This window comes from Triticum dicoccoides, chromosome 3A, assembly GCF_002162155.2.
Source record: "Triticum dicoccoides isolate Atlit2015 ecotype Zavitan chromosome 3A, WEW_v2.0, whole genome shotgun sequence".
Classification (NCBI taxonomy): Eukaryota; Viridiplantae; Streptophyta; class Magnoliopsida; order Poales; family Poaceae; genus Triticum; species Triticum dicoccoides.
The window spans coordinates 98,096,713-98,123,153 of record NC_041384.1 but is presented as its reverse complement, the minus strand read 5'-3'; the positions used below and the strand labels follow the sequence as shown (position 1 = coordinate 98,123,153).

General features: G+C 45.0%; 2 protein-coding genes and 2 pseudogenes across 2 annotated transcripts in view; 2 read left to right on the top strand and 2 right to left on the bottom strand.

The window, feature by feature from the left end:
* The first annotated feature begins 10,556 nt into the window (after positions 1-10,556).
* On the top strand, positions 10,557-12,751 carry LOC119267353 (annotated as a pseudogene).
* On the bottom strand, positions 10,908-15,399 carry LOC119267351 (pentatricopeptide repeat-containing protein At2g29760, chloroplastic-like). Its single transcript, XM_037548727.1, has 3 exons — positions 13,386-15,399; positions 13,087-13,180; positions 10,908-11,030 (listed from the first exon to the last, which is right to left on the bottom strand). Exon 1 carries the CDS (start codon positions 15,365-15,367, stop codon positions 13,670-13,672), a length of 1,698 nt encoding a protein of 565 aa, XP_037404624.1. The 5' UTR covers positions 15,368-15,399; the 3' UTR covers positions 10,908-11,030; positions 13,087-13,180; positions 13,386-13,669.
* Positions 15,400-19,885: 4,486 nt separating this feature from the next.
* LOC119267352 lies at positions 19,886-21,631 on the top strand (annotated as a pseudogene).
* A 1,036-nt stretch (positions 21,632-22,667) lies between these two features.
* LOC119272015 (putative pentatricopeptide repeat-containing protein At3g15930) overlaps positions 22,668-26,441 on the bottom strand; it is an 8,206-nt gene continuing 4,432 nt past the window's right edge. Inside the window, exons 4-6 of the mRNA XM_037553623.1 lie at positions 23,325-24,597; positions 22,744-22,770; positions 22,668-22,697 (exon numbers count right to left, since the gene is read on the bottom strand). Of these exons, the coding sequence (XP_037409520.1) occupies positions 22,668-22,697; positions 22,744-22,770; positions 23,325-24,597 (1,330 nt within the window). The remainder of the gene's footprint in view (positions 22,698-22,743; positions 22,771-23,324; positions 24,598-26,441) is intronic.

The following is a 26,441-nucleotide window of genomic DNA, read 5'->3' as shown; positions in this document are numbered from 1 at the left end:
ATATCATGCGTATGGTGTCTCGCATTGCTATGTCATTTGATTAGTTTAGACATGCTTTGTGTGAATGCCACCTATTCAGTGTCTAATTACCATATATGTGAATTATGCATTGCCATCTTGTTGCGAGACATTATATATGTGAATTATACAATGCTATCTTGTTGCAAAGGCATTATATATGTGAATTATGCAATGCCATGTTGTTTAGCCAATCATCATGTATGTGAATTATATCATGCTATCATTTTTTTGTATTACGTGTTCCATTTGGCGACAACGTTTGTATATTCAACTACTCTTCTTGTGCATCAGCCATTTGAAGCGGTGATGGAAGTATCTGGAGTGAAAACAAGGTATTCAGAGTAGACAATGCTACCTGCTGAAGCAGACATCTTGTTGGTTACAGAGAGCTCCTCAGAGGAGGATTCAGAGACTGATGACCAGTCCTATTTTCCCCTCAGGTCTATGCTCAAACTTGGCAGGGTTATATTACCCATGTCATGCATGTTGTCTTGCATTGCTTAGTTTTTACATCATATATGGATTGCCATTTGCTTACTTGCTTACTATATAAATCATATATTTGAATTATATCATGCCATCATGTTACATAGTACATACACATCATCTATCTGAATTATGGCATGGCAACCCATTTAATAAAGACATCATATAGTTATATCATCTTATCATGTTTAGTGTTTACAGTCATCATATTTTGAATTATGGCATTCTATCCGTGAATGTATGTGAATTATGGCATGCCAACCTATTTAATAAACACATTATATAGTTATGTCATGTCATCCTGTTTACATAGTCTCATATTTTGAACTATGTCTTTCCATCTTTTTAGTTAGCCATCATAATGTGAAATTGTGTCATGCTATCCTGTTTAGTTAGCCATCATATATGTGAAATTGTGTCATGCTATCCTGTTTGGTTAGACAACATAAATATGAATTATTTCATGCCCTCTTTTATTCCCCACTATCCATTGCACCTGTCTATCATACAATGTCTATACTTTCAATTACTTTTCTTGTTTATCAGTCATTTGAATTGGAGAGCATGATGGCAGTATCTAAGGGAGTAACAACACGGTATTTAGAAAAGATAGTGCTACCAGTTGATGCAGATAGAACCACGGTTGTACTTGCCCAAGGACCAGATCCACCACACATAACCCAGACTCTCGCAGATTGTACCCCTACCCAGTTGGACAAAGAACCAGCTACACCCCTTCTAACCCCCAACCTCGGCAGATAGTAACCCAGTTCCAGTTGACACAGCACTGTCTCCACCATAGAGCACCCAAACACGAGCAGTTAGTAAGGGAACTGCAGTGCCCAAAGCACGAGGACCACCACTCCAAATCCCAACTCAACGCTTAAAGGAGAAGAAGAATTGTTCTCAGGTCAGGTTCTGTAGCTATGGTTCATACTCCTTTGCTCTTGCATGACTGTATTTACTCATACCAACTATTTTCAAATTTGAAGGATGGAATTGAAACTCCAATGGCGCAACAGGTATGTTTTAAACCTGTTTCTTTAACTGGTTTGCTGTTGTAACCTGCTCTATGTTAATTTCAGTTTCAATTGAATAAACAGTTATGTTCTCGTGTCATGCACATTACAAGTGTTGTTATTGCTCTATAGTTACCCACACTTATATTCTGTCTATTCTGCTTTGTCTTGAACAAATACTATTTGAACTGTGTCTCTATCTTGATTTGGCAACAAAAACTAGAATGGTATAGACCATAAAGTGACCATGGTACATAGATATATGTTTGTTTCATGTTGTTATCCTGTCCACTTTACTACTGAACTCATTTACCAAAATGAGTTTCATATACAACATGGTAAACATGTGATGTGTCTACTTGTTTCTCTTTTGGAATGCGGACAAAATATTGGAGAACAGTACTGCGTTATCCAATGGTAAAGGAAGTAATGCAGATAAGGTTCAAGATAGTGAGACATCCCTGTTGGTCTCCAAGAAAGCTGATAAAAACTATCTTGACGACAGTGAGGGAACCCAAAAGTCCTGTCTTGATGTAGTGTTCGAGTTACTGGCCACTACTGCTGGCACAAGCTCTTCGAACTCCCTGCCTGAATCAGTTCGTCTTCTTGAGTCTCAACTTCAAGTTGAAAGACATCGATCAGATGTGCTGCGACGGGAAGCTGAAGGACTGAGGAAGTCCCTGCAGAATTCAGATGCATATTTTCTGGTGCAACAGCAAGCGCTGGAGGATTTAAGCGCCAAACAAGAGAAAGTTAATAAGCTTGCTAAGCATCTTGCCAGCATTATGGGTACCCAGGATATTGTTTCTTGAGATCTTCTGAAGTGGTTTCAGTTCTGGATTTGTTTTGCTGCGGTGTTTATTTGCGCTGGTCGCCAACTTTGACAACCAGTGTATATGATATGCTGCTTTGTTCCCTATATTTGCACTGGTGGCGAACTTCGATGCCCAATGGATGTAATATGTGTAATAGCCGTGATAGCCTAGCGTTAGTTGCTTGCTTATTTATTTCATTGTTGTCTTGTTTATTTGTTTGCTTGTAGTCATTGCAGTTCTTTTTCCGCGGTTAGCTAGTGGCTGCAATAACCTATTTTTTAAAACTAGGCCACAATAACCATGGGCTAATATTTACTGTAGTGACACTGGGCCTCCTACTGGTCGTAGAAACAGTGGGCCTTCTACGGGTCGTAGAAACAATGGGCCTTCTACGGGCCGTAGAAACAATGGGCCTTCTGCGGGCCGTATTATCAATGGGTCTTATACGGGCCGTATAATCGATTGGCCAAACATGGGCCAAACAGACCGCATTATGGCCATAAACGGGCTAGAGTTGGAATCGTCCGTTCATGGGCCGACCATAACGGGCCATCGTTAATAGGCTGCATTTGATGACGCTATGAAATTGGCCCAACGTATTAACGGACCACAAACGGGCCGACTGTAACCACGGGCTGAATTTGGCCCACAAGCAAAAAATGACAGTAACGGGCCGTAAGTAAACGAATGCTGGAAATGAGACCAAGAATAAATGGGCTCTGAGAAGGCCGAAAGATAACATGGGCTGGAAACGGCCCAACGGAATAACGGGCCGTTAATGAGTATAAAGTGATATGTTGTTCATTACGGGCCGGTTTCACCATGGGCCATTAATGGGTGTAAAGTGATACACTGTTCATTACGGTCCAGTTTCACCACGGGTCGTTAGTAGGCCAAGAGTTACATAGGGCCTCATATGGGCCGAAAGACGTCATGGGCCATACATGGGCCAGAAGTGAAAATGGGCTGGAATCATATTGGATGGCCCAGATGACGCTACTGGGCCTAATTCGGATAGGGTGTAACGGGCCTTGGGTTAGCGGGCTGTAAATGGGCTATATTCGAGTAGGTCGTTAACAGGCTTTCCATGGGCCGGCCCACCAGCTTTTGACCAAGTCAAACGGGCCGGCCTTTTCACAGGAATGGGCCTCTGTTGGGCCATGCCACATGTCGACGTATCATAGGCGCCTTCCGTCCAATGAGTGGTTGACATCTGTCCCAACGATGATCCGACACGTCTTTCCTCCAGCCAATGATGATTTTACACGTGGAAAATCCCCATTGGTCGGGGCTGTTAACGGGTTATCGGATCCAAAACCTGACCCGATAGCTTAACGGCGTTCCGTTACGGTGGATGCCACATGTCGGTCACCCTTGACGAAAGCACTTCTGTGACGCGCGATTTATCGTCATGGAAGTGGACACTTCCGTGATGATAATTTTGGTAATGTCATGGAACACTTCTACAACAGCACATGTATGACTATCTTGATTCTGTCATAAATTTGTCATGGATGTACATGCATGACAAAAAAAGCAACCTACTGTGACAAACACGTATCATCACGGAAGTGTACTTTTTTGTAGTGTGCTTTGATGTATATTTGAGTGTTCTTGTGTTCCTGAACTAGTTGTGATGTCTCTCTAGTCCAAAAGATCTGAATCCCACTCCAGTATGCCTCGGGCCTCCTTTTATAGACAAAAAGGGGTCGCCACAGTGGCACACAGGAGGTGAAAAGGTGTACAGGGGTTGAGTCTATCCCCTGGCATCGTCGGACAAACACATTTAATGCGCTGCCGACGTGCCCCTCTTGCTTTATTGGGGTCGGCAAAGAAGCTCATCCCAGCTGTCGTTGCCTCGCCTGGCTCCGATGCGCGTCCAAGCCGATGAGGCGTTGTAGCGCCGCGTTGGCTAGCTGCTGGGCTAGCGCGGTGGTGGAGCCTTCACGAAGATCTGCATGCCACCACGCAGGTGCTTGCTGAGTTGGTGTGGAGGTCGCGCGCTGCCACGCAGATGCCTGCCCAGCTGGTCGAGCTGGCAGCTGCATGGGAGTGGCGGTGGAGTCTTGGCAGATGCGGGCCTGGCCGCGGCCCCGCAGGCGTCCTCGGCAAGGGTCTTGCCGAGGGCCCGGCAAGGGTCTCGCTGCGACACCGCGGTCGTCCCCAGCAAGGATCTTGCCGGGGGTCTCGTGGATCTCCTTGGCAAGGATCTCGCCAAGGATCGTCGTCTTCTGGTTCTCATCTGATCTTATGTATTTATGATCTCTACAAAGATCTGCATGCCACCACGGAGGTGCCTCCCGAGCCTTGGTTCCAACGTGGTTGGTGGCGTCGGAAACCCTTGGGCTCAAGGGTGGTGCGCTCCGCTAGCGTCAGGCAAGTTGCCCCGGCAAGGATCTTGCCAGGGCTGCGGAAGCCACCCCGGCAAGGGTCTTGCCAGGGCTACGGAAGCCACCCCGGCAAGGGTCTTGCCGGGGGAGTCCACCTCGCCCTCTTTCTCTCTTTGAGTCCCTAGTCTTGGCGTTGCTTTGGCTGTCTTGTGCTCCGGCATCCCTCTTCTGCCCTGCTCAGTGTGGCCGTGGGCACGGCTCTGACTGCCCGTGCACAAGTAAAGGGGTGCAAAAGGAGAGCCCCTACTTTTGTACACCTACATTTGTGAGTAATTACATTTGTTCCCGAGGACATGGGAGAAGTCTTGTTATAAGTAATCATGTGAATTTGGTATTCGTTCGATATTTTGATGAGATGTATGTTGTCTTTCCTCTAGTGGTGTTATGTGAATGTCGACTACATGACACTTCACCATGATTTGGACCTAGGGGAAGGCATTGGGAAGTAATAAGTAGATGATGGGTTGCTAGAGTGCCAGAAGCTTAAACCCTAGTTTATGCGTTGCTTTGTAAAGGGCTGATTTGGACCCACGTGTCTCATGCTATGGTTAGATTTATTTTAATTCTTCTTTCGTAGTTGCCGATGCTTGCGAGAGGGGTTAATCATAAGTGGGAGGCTTGTCCAAGTAAGGACAACATCCAAGCACCGGTCCACCCACATATCAAATTATCAAAATAACGAACGTGAATCATATGAGCATGATGAAAACTAACTTGACAGTAATTCCCGTGTGTCCTCGAGAGCATTTTTCTTTATATAAGAGTTTGTCCAGGCTTGTCCTTTGCTACAAAAAGGATTGGGCCACCTTGCTGCACTTTAGTTACACTTGTTACTTGTTACCCGTTACGAATTATCGTATCACAAAACTATTTGTTACCGATAACTTCAGTGTTTGCAGAAAATACCTTGCTGAAAACCGCTTGCCATTTCCTTCTACTCCTCGTTGGGTTCGACACTCTTACTTATTGAAAGGATTGCGATAGATCCCCTATACTTGTGGATCATCAACTGCACAACCCATAACTAACGGGCAAGAACGCTTCACTCGGAAGTGGTGACCACTGAGGCACTGACCAAGTTGATGACCTTGGTGCTTCTTCCAACACAGATCGTGTCATCTTGCGTGTGTTCAGCTTGATTGAATACGATCCACGATTCCCTGCCGAAGCCATGACCTCAGTATTCAAGTAGTGCATTCAACTAGTATTTATATTTTATATCACCAGCAAAAGAGCCCGTGTGTTGCAATGAAAAAATAATAATACCACATGCCTCTACTCAATAGTTATGGTTGAAGACCACAATAGGTTCATATCCTTTATTTCAACATGAAATCCCATTTGTTTTGCTGCTTATCCTCCTTCTCACCATCGCCGACGGTGTCCTTCGTGCTCACACAATCACAACGCATTTGAATATGATTAATTTTAAGGTGTCTCTTGAAGGAAATATGCCCTAGAGGCGATAATAAAGTTGTTATTTATATTTCCTTATATCATGATAAATGTTTATTATTCATACTAGAATTGTATTAACCGGAACTTAGTACATGTGTGAATACATAGACAAACAGAGTGTCACTAATTTGCCTCTACTTGACTAGCTCGTTGAATCAATGATGGTTATGTTTCCTAACTATAGACATGAGTTGTCATTTTATTAAACAGGATCACATCATTAGAGAATGATGTGATTGGCTTGACCCATCTGTTAGCTTAGCACGATGACCGTTTAGTCTGTTGCTATTGCTTTCTCCATAACTTATACATATTCCTATGACTATGAGATCCTGTAACTCCCGAATACCAGAGGAACACTTTGTGTGCTACCAAACGTCACAACGTAACTAGGTGATTATAAAGGTGCTCTACAGGTGTCTCCGATGGTGTTTGTTGAGTTGGCATAGATCGAGATTAGGATTTGTCACTCCGATTGTAGGAGAGGTATCTTTGGGCCCTCTCGGTAATGTACATCACTATAAGCCTTGCAAGCAATGTAAGCTAATGAGTTAGTTACGGGATGTAGCATTATGGAACGAGTAAAGAGACTTGCCGGTAACGAGATTGAACTAGGTATTGAGATACCGACGATCAAATCTCGGGCAAGTAACATACCGATGACAAAGGGAACAACGTATATCGTTATGCGGTTTGACCGATAAAGATCTTCGTAGAATATATAGGAACCAATATGAGAATCCAGGTTCCGCTATTGGTTATTGACCGGAGACGTGTCTCGGTCATGTCTACATAGTTCTCGAACCCGTAGGGTCCACACGCTTAACGTTCGGTGATGATCGTATTATGTGTTTATGTGTTTTGATGTACCGAAGGTAGTTCAGAGTCCCAGATATGATCACGGACATGACGAGGAGTCTTGAAATGGTCGATACATAAATATCAATATATTGGATGACTATATTTGGACATCGGAATGGTTCCGGGTGAGAACGGGCATTTACCGATGTACCGAGAGGTTACCAGAACCCCCCGGGAGGTATATGGGCCTTATTGGGCCATAGTGGGAGAGAGGAGAAGGGAGCAAAGGAGGCCCCCCAAGCCTAATCCGAATTGGGAGGGGGGCCGCCCCCCTCCCCCCCCCCTTCCTTCCTCCTTCCTTCCCCTTCCTTCTCTCCTAATCCAACTAGGGAAAGGGGGGAATCCTACTCCCGGTGGGAGTAGGACTCCCCTTGGGGCATGCCTAGGAGGCCGGCCCCCTCCCCCTCCTTCACTCCTTTATATATGAGGGAGGGGGGCACCCCATAGACACACAAGTTGATCATTGATCTCTTAGCCATGTGCGGTGCCCCCCTCCACCATAATCCACCTCGGTCATAGCGTAGCGGTGCTTAGGCGAAGCCCTGTTCCGGTAGCATCATCATCACTGTCATCACGCTGTCGTGCTGACGAAGCTCTCCCTTCGACACTCTACTAGATTGTGAGTTCGTGAGACGTCACCGAGCCGAACGTGTGCAGATCGCGGAGGTGTCGTACCTTTGGTGCTAGGATCGGTCGATCGTGAAGACGTACGACTACATCAACTGCGTTGTCATAACGCGTCCGCTTACGGTCTACGAGGGTACGTGGACAACACTTTTCCCTCTTGTTTCTATGCATCACCATGATCTTGCGTGTGCGTAGGAAATTTTTTGAAATTACTGCGTTCCCCAACATCTCTTTCGCGGTATTAGATGAGAAATTGGTTTTCTTTTTCCCCTTTGAGATTTTGACGAGGCATGCGTGTGTGGTTCTATTTTCTTTTTCCCTGTGAGATTTTGACGAGGCATGCATGCGTGGTTATAGATGGTTTTTTCCGTCTCCAATCTGTTTTGTTGAGGTGTTTATTTCCACAGTCTGAATCGATGCCGGCACGAAAGGAAGACAGGTTGTGCTAATTAAGTTGCATCATAAATAGTTAGTAGAATTTTTAAAAATGGCTAACGGATAAAAATAACATCTTATTCACATTCTACACATTTTTTGAATCAAAATTCATATATAACATGTTAAATTTGGACTTAAGATTTAAAGATGTGACTTTTTTTGGAAAAAAAAACACTTGATATGAATTGTGGGTTGATTAACTCAAATGTCAGGGGTGATTTTGCACCAAAAATCAAAAGGTTTTTCTCGATGACTTAAACCCGTACCAGTTCTAGTAACCACACAGGTTTCTACAAAAAGCAAAATGTTTTTCTCGATGACTTAAACATGGACTGTGGATTAATTTCAAGAATAGCAGAGACTTTTCTGAAAAAGAGTGTGACGGAAGCTGAAATACTAATTTCTTTATTAGTAGGTATAGATATAGATATAGATATAGATATAGATATAGAGTAGAACAAATGCTCGTGCGTGGCAACGGGAGAAACAAACTCTCGCACACCCATACCATCACATCTGTGTTGTTACTTCTCCTCTTCGTCATCATCTTCCGTGATGGTCACTTGCCCACCTATTTCATCCGATGTGATCAGTCCAAAGGCGATGATCTTGGTCATCACACTCACCATGCATATTTCTCGAGCCCCTACCTGCACCAGCTTGTAATTCCTTGTGTGCTGCAACTGCATATACATGTTCGTGTGGTTGAACACTAATCATGTCTTAATATACCAGGCGATGCATTTCTTTATTGAGCACTCACAATAATAATTATTAATGCAAAAATAAATTAAGGTGTGTGGTCATCAACTTGTTGACTCAACTTAAACCGCATACACTTCACTATCACCACCGTCCACCTTCTTCATCTCTAACATGAACTTGGGCATGTTTTTGGCAGTGAACCATGTTGTGTTGTTCTGCCATGCCATCGAACCATGCATTTGGATGTTTGTATACAAGCTCCAAACCATGATTTGGTATTTGAGCAGGTCTGATTTAACTATTTGGATTTGTTCTGCCTTAACTCCCAAAAATAAATCGAATATGGCTCAACCCTTGCCAATGCGTGCGTGACCTTCCGCAATATAGAGCACCGGTGCAACGATTTGGGGTGACTTCATTCTTTTGCCTCCACTGCCGCAAAACTTGCAAATAAATTCATAGTTGGGAAGTGACCGGATCACCTATAATAGTAGAAGGTAGATTGACTTTGACATATACCTATTGTCAGCTCTCACGTACATCATATGAGATTCAGCAAAAACAACATCATCAGGAGATTCAAAAGTAACATGGCCACTTTTGACAAGCTCCTCCAGGAGTCTCTTTTCGATGTAATTAGTGTGATCCCATATACTCGTAGGTAGAGTCACAATGGGACTTCTTTTATGCATGCACAGCCGATGATATATATAATCGGTCCACAACGGAATTTATTTTGTTCTGTTAATTTCTTAACAGTGAAATTTTTATTTCTTATTTTAGTTCCTAGCGAATTTCATTTCATCTTTAATTCCTTCCCTTCATGCCTCATGTAATTATACCAAAATTTATTCTGTCTTTTATTCTTTCCTTATGAAATTTCTTTCTTCTTTAATTCCTTTCTTCATGCTTCGTATATGATAGGGAAATTTATTTATTCCTTCTTTCATTCTTTCCTTTAATTCCTTCCTTCCTGCCTTATCATAAAGGATGAAATTTATTTCATCTTTTATTCTTTCCTTTAATTCCTTCCATTTCCGCCTCATCATAAGGATGAAATTTATTCCTTATTTTTTCTTCTTTCCTTCCATGCTCATAACGGCGGAACTTACTCCTCCATTTAATTCATTTCCTTCATTGAATATTTTTTTAACAAAATTCGTTTAACCCGTATAAAAGGATATCTTCTTCTTCATTCTCAAATAACATGATAGGTAGGTTGGCGGGGAGCGTACAGAGAGGGAAAAAACAGGACGATGTGTGGGCGGGCTGGGCACGTACGAAGGAAAAATAAATAAGGCGACGTACAAAACAATTGATTGGACCAAAAAAGGTGGAGAAAAAATCCTCCCTTTAATATTAGATTAGAAATTAGAAATTAGAATTAGAATTATAGAATTAGAAATAGAGATGGAGATAGAGATATGAAGTAGTAGGTATAGATATAGATATAGATTGGTGCTATACGAAAGATTGAACATTTATAATAGAAAATACATGATCAGATCATTGGTGATATACGAAAGATCGAGCATTTATAACAGCAAATATACGAAATAACCGAGAAATACAGCCCAAAGCATTTTCCGCCAGGACCAGATGCTATTTATACACCACAGTTACCATCCCATTGCGTTGCTTCCAACAGATCGTGCCATGCATCTTGCCGGACGGTAGTGTTGCTTCCTCCCAGCTTGATTGACTCCACCAACTTCGCTGACAAAGCCAATTTAGCCATGTCCGGCCATGGCCAGAGCGGCTCCGCAAGGGCGCACTTCGTGCTGGTCCCCATGATGGCGCAGGGTCACATCATTCCCATGACCGACATGGCGCGCCTGCTGGCCGAGCACGGCGTGCAGGTTACCTTCATCACCACGCCAGTGAACGCGTCCAGGCTGGCGAGCTTCGCCGCCCACGTGGAGGAGACAGGCCTGGCGGTCCGGCTCGTGGAGCTCCATTTCCCGGCAGCCGAGTTTGGCCTACCGGACATGTGTGAGAACGTCGACATGATCCAATCCAAGGATCTGGTGTTAAACTTCTTGGAGGCATGCGCCGCGCTTCGGGAGCCGCTCAAGGCGCACCTCCGTGAGCAGCAGCAGTCGCCTCCGAGCTGCATCATATCTGACACGATGCATTGGTGGACCGGTGACGTCGCAAGAGAGCTTGGTATCCCGAGGCTCGCCTTTAGTGGCTTCTGTGGCTTCTCGTCCCTTGTCAGGTACAATCATAAAAGGGAAATCCCATGAGTAGTTAATTTTGTACTGGGCAAATTAACTGCTATTACTATCTTTTGTTTTGCAGATCAATTGCAGTTTGTTGACGTTTAAGCCTGCAGTTTTATGTGATTTTAACAACTATTACCACCTTGCAGTTACATCATTTGCCACGACAACTTATTGAAACACGTCACAGATGAGAATGAGCTCATTACGATCCCAGGGTTCCCTACACCACTGGAGTTGGCAAAGGCTAAATGCCCTGGACGCATTCCCATTCCAGGTATGGAGCAAATTCGTGAGAAGATCTATCAAGAGGAGCTGAGATGCGATGGCGTAGTCCTTAACAGCTTCAAAGAGCTGGAGACATTGTATATCGAATCCTTTTGAGCAGGTGACAAGGAAGAAAGTATGGACGGTCGGGCCAATGTGCCTCTGCCACCAAAACAGCAACACAATCGCCGCAAGAGGAAACAAGGCGCCAATAGATGAGGCAGAGTGCTTGCAGTGGCTTGATTCAATGAAGCCAGGCTCAGTGATCTTTGTCAGCTTTGGCAGCCTCGCCTGCACTGCACCTCAGCAACTTATTGAGCTCGGCCTGGGACTTGAAGCCACCAAGAAACCATTCATTTGGGTGATCAAAGCGGGAGATAAGTTTCCAGAAGTTGAGGAATGGCTCTCAGATGGCTTCGAGGAACGCGTCAAAGACAGAGGCATGATCATAAGGGGCTGGGCGCCACAGGTGATGATCCTGTGGCACCAAGCCGTTGGAGGATTTATGACGCACTGTGGGTGGAACTCAACAATAGAGGGCATCTGTGCAGGCGTGCCCATGATCACTTGGCCGCACTTTGCCGAGCAGTTTTCAAATGAGAAGCTGGTGGTGGAGGTGCTGAACATTGGGGTGGAGGTTGGAGTGGAAGGAGTTACACGGTGGGGACATGAACACAAAGAGGCTATGGTTACAAGAAATGATGTGGAGAGAGCAGTGTACGCCCTGATGGATGAGGGGAAAGCTGAAGAGCAGTTCCAGGTGAGAGCAAGAGACTGTGCCATTAAGGCAAGGAGGGCTTTCGATGAGGAAGGTTCTTCATATAACAACATAAAGCTACTGATTCAAGAAATGGGAAACAAGACAAATGCATGTGGTTGATGCACATGGTGTAAACTTAATAAAAAGATTTATTTTCCAAATAACCAGTAGCTTGTATCAGGGTCACTGGTGGTGGCCTAATTGTTTAGAGATTAGACATGGTCCAAATGAGTTGACAGCAATATCGATTATCCATACTGTTATACAGGTTCCATGGCAGTCAACATAATGTTACACACAGTCTGATTTTCCAGATGTTATGTTCTCCCTTCCCTTTGTCTCCCGCTAGCTCATCAGAGTTAATAAGAGTTGGAAAAGGGCAAAATATAAAATAAAATGTATCCACACAATCAAAAACTGACACTGAAAGAACGAGGTAATTCGAGGTGAATAATCGAAAGAAAAGAAGGAATTAGAAGCAGCATAAAGTGCACAAGAAATTAGAAGCTTATGTTTGACTGAGTAGTGTGACGAACATTAAGTTTCAAGGATCTCTTCAATCCTAATCCTAAAAAATGGTTTGAGGAGGGCCAACTCAAGATTAATGAAGAAAACATTTACTTCAGGTGCCACATTCCTGCTAAATATGCACTTTAACCTTCTAAATATATTTTTTCGGATAAAAGTATGTATTTTCTCCCTCCATACCAAAAAATAATACGTTTTTGCACTTCAATTTGAACTACAAAAACGTCTTATATTTTGATACGGAGGTATCTAATAACTGTGGGCACAGAGATGTGTGAATAACTTATACTATGGTATAAATAAATGCATCTAAATAGAGTGGCTATTCCACAAAATGTTTCAAGATTTACTGAGCAACTATGAACAAGCATGGTGAAATATTCTACAATCAAAGCAGGTCAATGTTTTGAGTTCATTACAAATTCAACTACCAACTAGGCAACGGGATTGAACATATGAAAGCTGCAGATTGGTGGAAATAGAACGAACCTGGTTTCACTAAGCACCAAACAGTAAAGCTTCAGCAGACACCCAGATTTGCTACCAAGTGAATGGCAGAACGCTGTTGCACCATGATCATCAGCTTCAGGCCAGAAGTTCATGTATCACATGTTGGTGAAAGAAAATTAAGAAGACCAGACAAATTCCTTTGGACTAATAAATATAAGAATTGCATTGGAACCTCTCTCAAATACAGTCTAAGAACAAATTACCGAGAGGAGCAGAGCAAAACTTACTAGTATCTAACCAGCAAAAGAATACAGATTGCATGGCATGCAATAACTCACCTTTCTTTTAATAGATGTTGCGCCAAACTGTCAATATAACAATCATCATTCAGCAACAGAGAAGATTAGGCCAAGATGTTTGGGGATGATCCCAAATGATAACTTAACATGTATGGCTTCCATTGGTGTGAGAATATTGTCTTAATTATCACTTCGTCTTCTGAAGTACAGATTTGCAACCAGTGCATCATTTGAAACAAAAAATGCTTGTTAATCACTGAGTGATCACTCAGACTTTAGGACAACTGATATTAACTTGTTTTACATCATCGATGCATGATGAGTTACCAATAGTCCTTACAAGAACAGAGTCCATGTCTAAAATGATGGAAGCGTGTCCTGTCCCTCACAACAATCTCTCTCATATATAACTTGGTGATCAATTTAATTGCATTGTGGCAGTCTAAACACATCCTCAAGTTTTTCACGATCCTTATTGTCACACTGGATTCTGATACGAGTAATGCAAAAGCGACAGCCAACTTTTCGCTGTGCCAATAAAGAACTTTTTGTTTTTCTTCTTCTGTGACTTGAACAAAGACCTCGGTTACATCAGGTACATATCCATCATTCTTCAAATCCGTGAGTACCTTGTCCAATTTAGAATAGATTTCTTCGCTCATAGGATGAGATCTATCGCCAGCTACAAATTCGTGAATTGTGCCATTCATTTCAATAAGACTGCAACCAGGCTCTTTCTTGATTCCTTTCTCCATCATTACCTGCCTAAGCCACCGGACATCTCCCCATCTATTAGATTTTGCATACAGATTGGACAAAAGGACGTAGGCCATACTGTTCTCTGGATCCAACTCAAGGAGACGTTCTGCTGCCAATTCACCTATCTCTGAGTTACCATGGACCCTACAAGCTGCCAGCAGGGTCCCCCAGATTGCAGAGCTGGGTTTCATGGGCATTTTACCTATTGTCTCCAATGCTTCTCTTAGTTTCCCAGCTCGCCCAAGGAGGTCGATCATGCATCCATAATGCATCACATTAGGAGCAATCCTGTAGGTCACAGTCATGCTGAGAAAGAAGTCTCGTCCTTTGTCAACCAAGCCAGCATGAGTACAGGCAGTGAGAACGCCAATGAAGGTCACCTCGTCTGGAGCTTCAAACGCCCTAAGCATCCTGTCAAACATATTGATAGCCTCCTCACCATGGCCATTCACTGCAAGACCAAGTATAATAGCGGTCCAAGTAAACTTATCTCCACTGTGCATCTCATTGAACACGTCCATTGCCCTCTCGATGCTCCCACACTTTGAATACATGTCTATGAGCGCATTCCCAACAAAAGTATCCATCTTGATCCCATGTCTGTTCATGTAAATTCTAGCCCACTCCCCTGTCTCTAAAGCACCAAGCTGCGCGCATGCCGTGACTATGCTGACCATGGTGAACTCATCTGCCCTCACCTTGCTAAGTTGCATCTCACGAAACATCTCCAATGCCTCTCGGAACTGGCCAGCTTGTACATAACCATCAATCATCGCAGTCCATGAGACGGTGTCCCTCTCAGGCATACGATCAAAGAGTACCCTGGCTCGATCAACCTGGCCTAGTCTTACACACCCAGAGATTACCGACGTCCAGGACACAATGTTCCTCACCTGCATGACCTCAAACAAATCCCAAGCTGCTTCCATCTCGCCACACTCGGCATACATACCAACAAGCGCATTCTCCACCTTGAGGTCAGGCAACACCCCGCTCTCAATGACGCGCTTGTGCAGCTGCATTCCGAGCAGGACGTCGTTGCCTTTGCCACATGCCGACAGCACTGTGATGTAGGTGACCGGCGTGGGCACAACGCCAGCCCTCACCATATCCAGGAATGAGCAGCATGACAACCTGAACTGCCTGCTTCTCTTGTGGCCGGACATAAGCGCATTCCACACAACGGGCGTGCCGCCACCTCCGGCAGGCTGCACGTCCAGCAGCGCACGCGCCATCACGCCGTCGCCCCTGGCAGCGTACATGAGCACCAGCGAGCTCGCCACGTGGGCGTTGAGCTCCAGCCCAAACTTAACCACATGCGCGTGGACAGAGTCTCCGCGTGCCAGCACCCCGCTCCGCCGCCACCGCCTTGAGCAACGGCGGGAACGTGTATGCGTCAGGCCTGGCTCCGCGTGCCAGCATGCCCACGTACGCCCGCAAGGGCATCCTCGGCCCTGGCAGCCAAACCAGCACCGTGGGCTGGGAATTCCGTCGAACAGGCCGCGGGCGCAGAGCAATGCGGGTGCCAGCCTTCCCCGCGCACCCCTCACCGCGCCGTCGTCGCGTTAAACGCGGGTAGATTGATTTACCGCGGCATCGTCGCGTTAACCGCGGGTAGATTGATTTACCGCAGCAGGGAAAGGAAGGATGAGCCGACGAGATGGACTGCACTGGGGGGTGGCGCACCGAGCACGTCTGGTCTACGAACGACAGCGGCAGCAGATTAGAAAACACGGGCGAGCGAGGAGGTCCCGGCGCATCACGACGGAGTGACCTATCGCTGGACGTGCTCACGTGGAGCTGCGCTCCGGCGAGCAGGGTCGGCAACCAACAGCAGCGGTGGCCTTCCGGCCGCGGGATAGCGGTGGCCTTCGAGCGGGGAATGAAGACTTCGCTCGCCTTCCGCTCTGTTTTTCTTTTTCTTTTTCTCTCTATATAAGAGGCTGTTTGGAATCGGTGTAAAATTTGTGTGGCCACCAATATTTAGCTCAAACTTTAATTAAATATCAGTGTGCGCAAAACAACACATCCATTTCAAACGGGGTCTCAGGTTTCAATTCTACATATGTGTGTATGATTTTGTAGATCTCCAACCCGCATGGATAGAATATGTGTACTAGGAATCCATCTGATTTTCTTTTACAAAGTAGTATATTTTACAAATGTACTAGATCACTGATTGCGTGCATTGTCGCACCCATCTATTTTCAGAAAAAGATAGTAAAAATGTTATAAAAACTGCATGCGCCATAAATTTGTTATTTTTTTTCAAAAATTCACTTTATGGTCCTTTGATATAGACAAGCAATATTGCCAAACAAGCTCAAGGTAATCGGAGATTTTAAAAAATCATTAACATCAAATGGCTTTGGTTTTTTTCAATGTTCAAGAAAGCGTTTTTAAGCGTCGCTTAAGCGCTGAGCGACAGCTAAACGCTTTGTTTTTGGCCTAGGCGCAACTTTTAGCGTTGAGCGGAAAAAAGCGTGACTTAGCGATCGGTTAAGCGCTAAGCGCTGGCTGAGCGTTCGCTGCGCATTCTTAAGCGGCAGAGAAGCGAAGAAGGCAGGCCCAAAGGTCAGACCGGAGCTGAAATAGCCCACAGGCGGGAGGGGAAAGGGGGGGGGGGTTATAAGGCCTGGCCCAAAAGAGGCCCGTTTGGCTAGGTTACTGGGTTTACAGGAGGGGAAAGAAGAGAGCATTGTGGCTCCTCTGGCGTTCTTCCTCCTTCTCAGCAGCTACTGGATCTGGACACCGGCATCTCCTCCTCCTCCTCCTGGTCATCCACTACTACCAGTTCAGCTCCTCCTCCTCCTGGCTGCTGCTGCAGCTGCCTGAGCTACTACCATTTATCTTATATGCTCATTCTAAGACAATATTATGCATTTTTGCTTGCTGCGTGAACCACTGAACCTCAACATTATATTCTATTTCAGATTTGCAGTTACTTATGTGCTATGTTACCTGTTTTCTTCTGCATATTATTGAAAACAGCCAAATTCTGGCCTATTTAAAAAAGTGTTTAATCCCGGTTAAGCTATGCTTAAGCGGCCATTGCTCTAAGCTGTGGCCTTCCGCTCCGCTTACGCTTACCGCTTTCTTGAACATTGGTTTTTTCATCCAGAAGTTAATAAGATGGGTACTAAGAAAACAGATTGGCACGTAAACATGTTTAAAGAATATACTGGATATGCTAATTAGAGCATTTCTAGCAAACCCTGTAAAACGCCGATCCACAAAACTCGTTACAGTTAGCGAAAACCCCAGATTAGCCAATTTGACAGCAATTCCGACGATTGAGTTCAAATTCGAAGAATAAAACATAGTTCGCGCGCAAATAAAAGCATAGTTTTCTACGACAAACGCAAAAGGACTTCATGCAAAAGCAACGGCCACATCCATCATCATCTTGGTCGCTTTTCACCCATCGTCATGATCTTCACTCCGCACCACCACCATTGATGCCATCGCCGCCTTCGAGTCCATCACCAGCACTTGTTTCAACTCCGGTACCGAAAGCATCGGCATGCGCACTGAAAGCATCAACGGCACTGGTTCCAACTCCTGATGGGAAAACATCACCGGCACCAAAACACTCACCGGCCGCCACTAGCATCCTCCTCTTCAAGATGTCTCTTCTTGCCATATCATGCATTCTTTGGTGATGTCGTCCATGTCACCAAATTATTTATTTTTGGAACTTTTAAAAGTCCCAAATTATTTAAAGTACAAAAAACGAAACAAAAAGAAAAATGAAAAAATAAAAATAAAAACAGGCGGCATGGACATGGGCCAGCCCAAACGGGCGCACTACATCTTCTCCCAGTGCGCAGGGTGCAGTATATGAGGTTCCTACTTCATGAGCCGGCCCAGGTGGAGGATTCTTCTGTGTGAAACGTCTTTTTATCACTTATAGATGATGTTGGTGGTAATATTTTGCAACATTGAGGGCAATTTTCGTGATGTACCACAATTTCCTATTTATTATTACTAGCAAACATGCCGGGCATTGCAATGGGAGAAAAAATCGCCCCCTTGTACACACAAGAAAAAATGGGGTATAAAACATATGTAAATAGGATCTTCCAAAATACCTCATATAGAGAAGGTATTAATTAAGGTTTCACCATCAACTTAATTCTACAAATGATTAACATGCAAGATAATAGCATATTTGAAATCTACACATTTTTTTGAGGGATTTTCATATATAACATGTTAGTTTTGGAGTTAGGATTTGAAAGATATGAATATTTTAAAAAGCATTTGAATTTGCACCGAAAAGAGAAGTGAAAAAAGAAAAAGAAAGGTCTCCTGGGTTGTTGAGTGAGGTGTTAGCCACTGAGCTAGCTATGTGGATGTGAGAAGTTAGGGATCACACTATATATAACCCAAAGAAAACGGTCTATCTAGTGAAATGAATCGTTTCCAGTGGGTAACTATTGGCAACTTTAAGGGTGAATCCGCCAGAAACAATAGCACTTTTAGTATTAGGTATAGACTAGCAAAATGGCCTGTGCGTTATAACGAGAGAAAAAAATTCATAATCTCTACTAACCATGATCAAATTTTGCTGCATCACCGAAATACACTATCACTCTCAATTTCGTGAAATCATGAATACTTTTTCTAAACTCATGAATATATTTGAAATTGTGAATATTTTTCAAATTCATGAACAATTTTACATTTTTTTCAACATTTTCTAACCAAGAACATTTATTGAATTCATGTATATTTTATACTATTTGCAACCACTTCTTAAATTGTGAACATTTAAAAACAATCTTGAAACGGCAAATATTTCTAGAATGGGGGAACATTGTTTCGGAAATTGGTGGAACAATTTTTGAATTTCATGAATATTTTTTTGATTTAACGAACATTTTTTTGAATTAGCAAACATTTTATGAATGAATAAGCTATTTTGTAAGTCACGACAATTTTTGAATTTTTAGGATATTTTTTCATTCATAAACATTTTTTGAATTGGCGATTTTTTTTCAATTTCATTAACATTTTTGAATACACAAACTTCTAAAAATCATGAACATTTTTTGATTTCCCAAACATTTGAATAAGCAAATAATTTTTTTATAAAATCGCGAACATTTTCAGGAACTTTTTTAAGTCTCATTATTTAAAGTAGAAAAAAACAATAAATAAATACTAGTAAACGAAATTCGAAAAACAGGCAGCCCAGACATGGGTCGGCCCAATCGGGCGCGCTGTGTCTTCTCCCAGCATGCAGAGCATAATATAGGAGGTCCCTATTGCATGGGCCGGTCCAATCGGGAGAGTTCCCCTATGTGAAACTTTTTTATCACTTAGGTAGCATTAGTGGGTAATATTTTGCAATTTTGGGGTAATTTTCGTGACGCACAGGAAGAAGCGATAGCCCTTTTATAGCCCCTTTATTTATTTATTTATAGAGATAGGTATAGATTAGGTATATAGATACAGTAATAGATATGAATTAGTAGGTGTAGATATAGTTATAGATTGGTGCGATACGAAAGATTGAACATTTATAACAGCAAATATATGATCAAATCATCGGTGTTATACGACAGATTGAGCATTTATAACAGCAAATATACGAAATAACCGAGAAATACAGCCCAAAGCATTTTCCGCCAGTACCAGATGCTATTTATACACCACGGTTACCATCCCATTGCGTTGCTTCCAACAGATCGTGGCATGCATCTTGCCGGGCGATAGTGTTGCTTCCTCCCAGCTTGACTGACTCCACCAACTTCGCTGACAAAGCCGATTCAGCCATGTCCGGCGATGGCCAGAGCGGCTCCGCAAGGGTGCACTTCGTGCTGGTCCCGATGATGGCGCAGGGTCACATCATCCCCATGACCGACATGGCGAGCCTGCTGGCCGAGCACGGCGCGCAGGTCACCTTCATCACCACGCCAGTGAACGCGTCCAGGTTGGCGAGCTTTGCCGCCCACATGGAGGAGACAGGCCTGGCGGTCCGGCTCGTGGAGCTCCATTTCCCGGCAGCCAAGTTTGGCCTACCGGACGGGTGCGAGAACATAGACATGATCCAATCCAAGGATCTGCTGTCGAACTTCTTGGAGGCATGCGCCGCGCTTCGGGAGCCGCTCAAAGCACACCTCAGTGAGCAGCAGCTGCCGCCTCCGAGCTGCATCATATCTGACACGATGCATTGGTGGACCGGTGATGTCGCAAGAGAGCTTGGTATCCCGAGGCTCACCTTTAGAGGCTTCTGTGGCTTCTCGTCCCTTGTCAGGTACAATCATAACTCATAAGAGGGAAATCCCGTCAGTAGTTAATTTTGTACCGGGCAAATTAGCTGTGCTATTACCATCTTTAGTTTTGCAGATCAATTGCAGTTTGTTGACGTTTAAGCCTGCATTTTTATGCAATTTTAACAACTATTGCCATCTTGCAGTTACATCATTTGCCGCGACAACTTATTGAAACACGTCACAGATGAGAATGAGCTCATTACGATCCCAGGGTTCCCTACACCACTGGAGTTGGAAAAGGCTAAATGCCCTGGAGGCATTCCCATTCCAGGTATGGAGCAAATTCGTGAGAAGATCTATCAAGAGGAGCTGAGATGCGATGGCGTGGTCCTTAACAGCTTCAAAGAGCTGGAGACATTGCATATCGAATCCTTTGAGCAGGTGACAAGGAAGAAAGTATGGACGGTCGGGCCAATGTGCCTCTGCCACCAAAACAGCAGCACAATCGCCGCAAGAGGAAACAAGGCGCCAATAGATGAGGCAGAGTGCTTGCAGTGGCTTGATTCAATGAAGCCAGGCTCAGTGATCTTTGTCAGCTTTGGCAGCCTCACCTGCACTGCACCTCAGCAACTTATTGAGCTCGGCCTGGGACTTGAAGCCACCAAGAAACCATTCATTTGGGTGATCAAAGCGGGAGATAAGTTTCCAGAAGTTGAGGAATGGCTCTCAGATGGCTTCGAGGATCATAAGGGGCTGGGCACCACAGGTGATGATCCTGTGGCACCAAGCCATTGGAGGATTCATGACACACTGTGGGTGGAACTCAACAATAGAGAGCATCTGTGCTGGTGTGCCCATGATCACATGGCCACACTTCGCGGAGCAGTTTTCAAACGAGAAGTTGGTGGTGGATGTGCTGAACATTGGGGTGGAGGTTGGAGTGGAAGGAGTTACACGGTGGGGGCATGAACACAAAGAGGCTATGGTTACAAGAAATGATGTGGAGAGAGCAGTGTACGCCCTGATGGATGAGGGGAAAGCTCAAGAGCAGTTCCGGGTGAGAGCAAAAGACTGTGCCATCAAGGCAAGGAGGGCTTTCGATGAGGAAGGTTCTTCATATAACAACATAAAGCTACTGATTCAAGAAATGGGAAACAAGACGAATGCATGTGGTTGATGCACATGGTGTAAACTTAATAAAGAAATTTATTTTCCAAATAACCAGTAGCTTGTATCAGGGTCACTGGTGGTGGCCTAATTGTTTAGAGATTAGGCATGGTCCAAATGAGTTGACAGCAATATCGATTATCCATACTGTTACACAGGTTCCCTGGCAGTCAATATAATGTTACACACAGTCTGATTTTCCAGATGTTATGTTCTCCCTTCCCTTTGTTTCCCACTAGCTCATCAGAGTTAATAAGAGTTGGAAAAGGGCAAAAAATAAAATAAAATGTATGCACACAGTCAAAACTGACACTGAAAACAAGAGGTAATTCAAGGTGAATAATCGAAAGAAAAGAAGGAATTAGAACCAGCATAAAGTGCACAAGAAATTAGAAGCTTATGTTTGACTTAGTGTGGCGAACATTAAGTTTCAAGGATCTCTCCCATCCTAATCCTAAAAAAAGGTTTGGGGAGGGCCAAACTCAAGATTAATGAGGAAAGCAATTACTTCAGGTGCCACATTCCTTCTAAATATGCACTTTAACCTTCTAAATATTTTTTTCGGATAAAAGTATGTATTTACTCCCTCCGTACCAAAATATAAGACGTTTTTGCACTTCAATGTGAACTGCAAAAACGTCCTATACTTTGATACGGAGGTATCTAACAGCTGTGGGCACAAAGATGTGTGAATAACTTATACTGAGCGTCTAAATAGAGAGGCTGTTCCACAAAATGTTTCAAGATTTACTGAGCAACTATGAACAAGAATGGTGAAATATTCTACAATCAAAGCAGGTCAATGTTTTGAGTTCATTACAAATTCAACTACCAACTAGGCAACGGGATTGAACATATGAAAGCTGCAGATTGGTGGAAATAGAACGAACCTGGTTTCACTAAGCACCAAACAGTAAAGCTTCAGCAAACACCCAGATTTGCTACCAAGTGAATGGCAGAACGCTGTTGCACAATGATCATCAGCTTCAGGCCAGAAGTTAAATAATGTTACTCAAAGAATTTCCCCACTGAAACTTTCTGCAGAGCCAGTGAATCATGTATAACATGTTGGTGAAAGAAAATTGAGAAGACCAGACAAATTCCTTTGGACTAATAAAATATAAGAATTGAATTGGAACCCCTCTCAAATAACAGTCTAAGAACAACAAATTACTCAGAGGAGCAGAGCAAAACCTACTAGTATCTAACCAACAAAAAGAATACAGATTGCATGACATGCAATAACTCACCTTTCTTTTAATAGAAGTAGTGCCAAACTGTCAATATAACAATCATCATTCAGCAACAGAGAAGATTAGACCAAGATGTTTGGGGATGATCCCAAATGAGAACTTCACATGTATGGCCTCCATTGGTGTGAGAATACTGTCATAATTATCACTTCGTCCTCAGAAGTACAGATTTGCAGCCAGTGCATCATTTGAAATGAAAAATGCTTGTTAATCATTGAGTGACTTTAGGACAACTGATATTGCCTTGTTTTACATCATCGATGCATGATGGGTTACCAATAGTCCTTACAAGAGCACAGTCCATGTCTAAAATGTTGGAAGCGTGTCCTGTCTCTCACAACAATCTCTCTCATATATAACTTGGTGATCAACTTAATTGCATTGTGGCAATCCAAACACATCCTCAAGTTTTTCACGATCCTTATTGTCACGCTGGATTTTGATACGAGTAATGCAAAAGCGACAGCCAACTTTTCGCTGTGCCAATAAAGAACTTTTTGTTTTTCTTCTTTTGTGACTTGAACAAAGACCTCGGTTACATCAGGTACATACCCATCATTCTTCAAATCCGTGAGTACCTTGTCCAATTTAGAATAGATTTCTTCACTCATAGGATGAGATCTATCGCCAGCTACAAATTCGTGAATTGTGCCGTTCATTTCAACAAGACTGCAACCAGGCTCTTTCTTGATTCCTTTCTCCATCATTAATTGCCTAAGCCACCGAACATCTCCCCATCTATTCGATTTTGCATACAGATTGGACAAAAGGACGTAAGCCATGCTGTTCTCAGGATCCAACTCAAGGAGACGTTCTGCTGCCAATTCACCCATCTCTGAGTTACCATGGACCCTACAAGCTGCCAGCAGGGTCCCCCAAATTGCAGAGTTGGGTTTCATGGGCATTTTACCTATTGTCTCCAATGCTTCTCTTAGTTTTCCAGCTCGCCCAAGGAGGTCGATTATGCATCCATAGTGCATCACATTAGGAGCAATCCTGTAGGTCCCAGTCATGCTGAGAAAGAAGTCTCGTCCTTTGTCAATCAAACCAGAATGAGTACATGCAGTGAGAACGCCAATGAAGGTCACCTCGTCTGGAACTTCAAACACCCTAAGCATCCTGTCAAACATATCGATAACCTCCTCACCATGGCCATTCACTGCAAGACCAAGTATAACAGCGGTCCAAGTAAATTTATCTCTACTGTGCATCTCATTGAACACGTCCATTGCCCTCCCGATGCTCCCACACTTTGAATACATGTCTATGAGCGCATTCCCGACAAAAGTATCCATCTTGATCCCATGTCTGTTCATGTAAAGTCTAGCCCACTCCCCTGTCTCTAAAGCACCAAGCTGCGCGCATGCCGTGACTATGCTGACCATGGTGAACTCGTCTGCCCTCACCTTGCTAAGTTGCATCTCACGAAACATCTCCAATGCCTCTCGGAACTGGCCAGCTTGTACATAACCATCAATCATTGCAGTCCATGAGACGGTGTCCCTCTCAGGCATACGATCAAAGAGTACTCTGGCTCGATCAACCTGGCCTAGTCTTACACACCCATAGATCACCGATGTCCACGACACAATGTTCCTCACCTGCATGCTGTCAAACAAATCCCAAGCTGCTTCCATCTCTCCACACTCGGCATACATATCAACGAGCGCATTCTCCACCTTGAGGTCAGGCAACACCCCACTCTCAATGACGCGCTTGTGCAGCTGCATTCCGAGCAGGACGTCGTTGCCTTTGCCGCATGCTGACAGCACCGTGATGTAGGTGACCGGCGTGGCCACAACGCCAGCCCTCACCATATCCAGGAAAGAGCAGCATGACAGCCTGAACTGCCTGCTTCTTTTGTGTAGAAGGACAAGTTATGGGCTGTGCAATCTCGATGTATTGATCGGTGCACCAGGCACGTATATATAAGTACAGAGGTGGGCCACGACCTCAACTATACAAGGAAACAGGAGGTGGGTCCTACACACACATATACACGTACACAATATACTCAACACCCCCCCGCAGTCGAAGCGGCGCCAGTGACGCAGAGACTGGAACGGAACTCCTCAAAGGTAGAGGTCGGCAGTCCCTTCGTCATCACATCGGCGAACTGCTGAGCGGTCGGCGCATGGAGAACCCGCATGCGTCCAAGAGCCACCTGCTCGCGCACAAAGTGAATGTCCAGCTCGATGTGTTTAGTCCGGCAATGATGAACGGGGTTGGCGGAGAGGTACACCGCAGAGACGTTGTCACAGTAGACAACCGTAGCCTGGGAGACATCGTGATGTAGCTCCTGAAGTAACTGTCGAAGCCAGGTGCACTCGGCGACAGCGTTAGCCACAGCTCGGTACTCAGCCTCCGCGCTAGAGCGCGAAACCGTGGGTTGTCGCTTGGACGACCACGAGACGAGGGAAGGACCAAGGTAGACGCAATAGCCAGAGGTGGACCGACGAGTATCGGGGCAGCCGACCCAGTCTGCATCGGAGTAAGCCACCATCTCCAGAGAAGTGGACGCCGTAAGTGTCAACCCGAGGGACATCGTGCCGCGGATGTAGCGAAGGATCCGCTTCACGAGAGTCCAATGAGAGTCACGAGGGGCGTGCATGTGGAGACACACCTGCTGTACAGCATACTGAAGATCCGGTCTGGTGAGAGTCAAGTACTGTAGAGCGCCAACAATAGACCGGTAGAAAGGAGCATCCGACGCAAGCGAACCCTCAATAGCAGAGACCTTGGCCTTCGTGTCCACAGGAGTAGCAACAGGATGGCAGTTGAGCATGCCAGCACGCTCAAGAAGCTCATGTGCATACTTCTGCTGATGAAGAAAGAAACCGTCCGGACGCCGAACGACCTCAATGCCAAGGAAATAATGTAGAGCACCCAGGTCCTTGATAGCAAACTCGTCACGCAGCCGGAGAGTAATCTGCTGAAGAACGGCTGCGGAGGAGGCTGTCAGGATGATGTCGTCGACGTAAAGCAGCAAATATGCAGTCGTGTCACCGTGGCGATAAACAAACAGTGAGGCGTCCGAGCGAGTGACGCTGAAGCCCAGTGTCTGAAGAAACCCGGCGATCCGCTGGTACCAGGCTCGGGGTGCCTGCTTGAGCCCATAAAGAGAGCGAGACAGCAGGCACACATGGCCGGGAAGTGAAGCGTCGACGAAGCCGGTGGGTTGCTCACAAAACACCTGCTCCCCAAGATGGCCGTGGAGAAAGGCGTTGGAGACATCCATCTGGTGAACAGGCCAGCCGCGGGAGACTGCGAGCTGGAGGACAGTGCGGATCGTGCCCGGTTTGACAACCGGGGCAAACGTCTCCGTGAAGTCAACTCCAGCACGCTGACGGAAACCGCGGACCACCCAGCGAGCCTTGTAGCGCTCAAGTGAACCGTCTGAGCGGGTCTTATGGCGAAAGACCCACTTGCCTGTGATGACGTTGGCGCGAGGAGGCCGGGGAACCAGGGTCCAGGTGCGGTTCCGTTGAAGAGCGTCGAACTCTTTCTGCATCGCCGCAAGCCAGTGAGGATCACGGAGGGCGGCGCGAGCGGACGCAGGAATGGGCGACGGCTCCACAGCGGAGGCGGCGAGGACGTACTCGTCACGCGAGTACCGGAGACTCGGACAATGAATGCCGGCGTGAGCGCGGGTGACGGGGCCGGACGGAGCCACCGGAGCCATCGGCGAGGCGGCC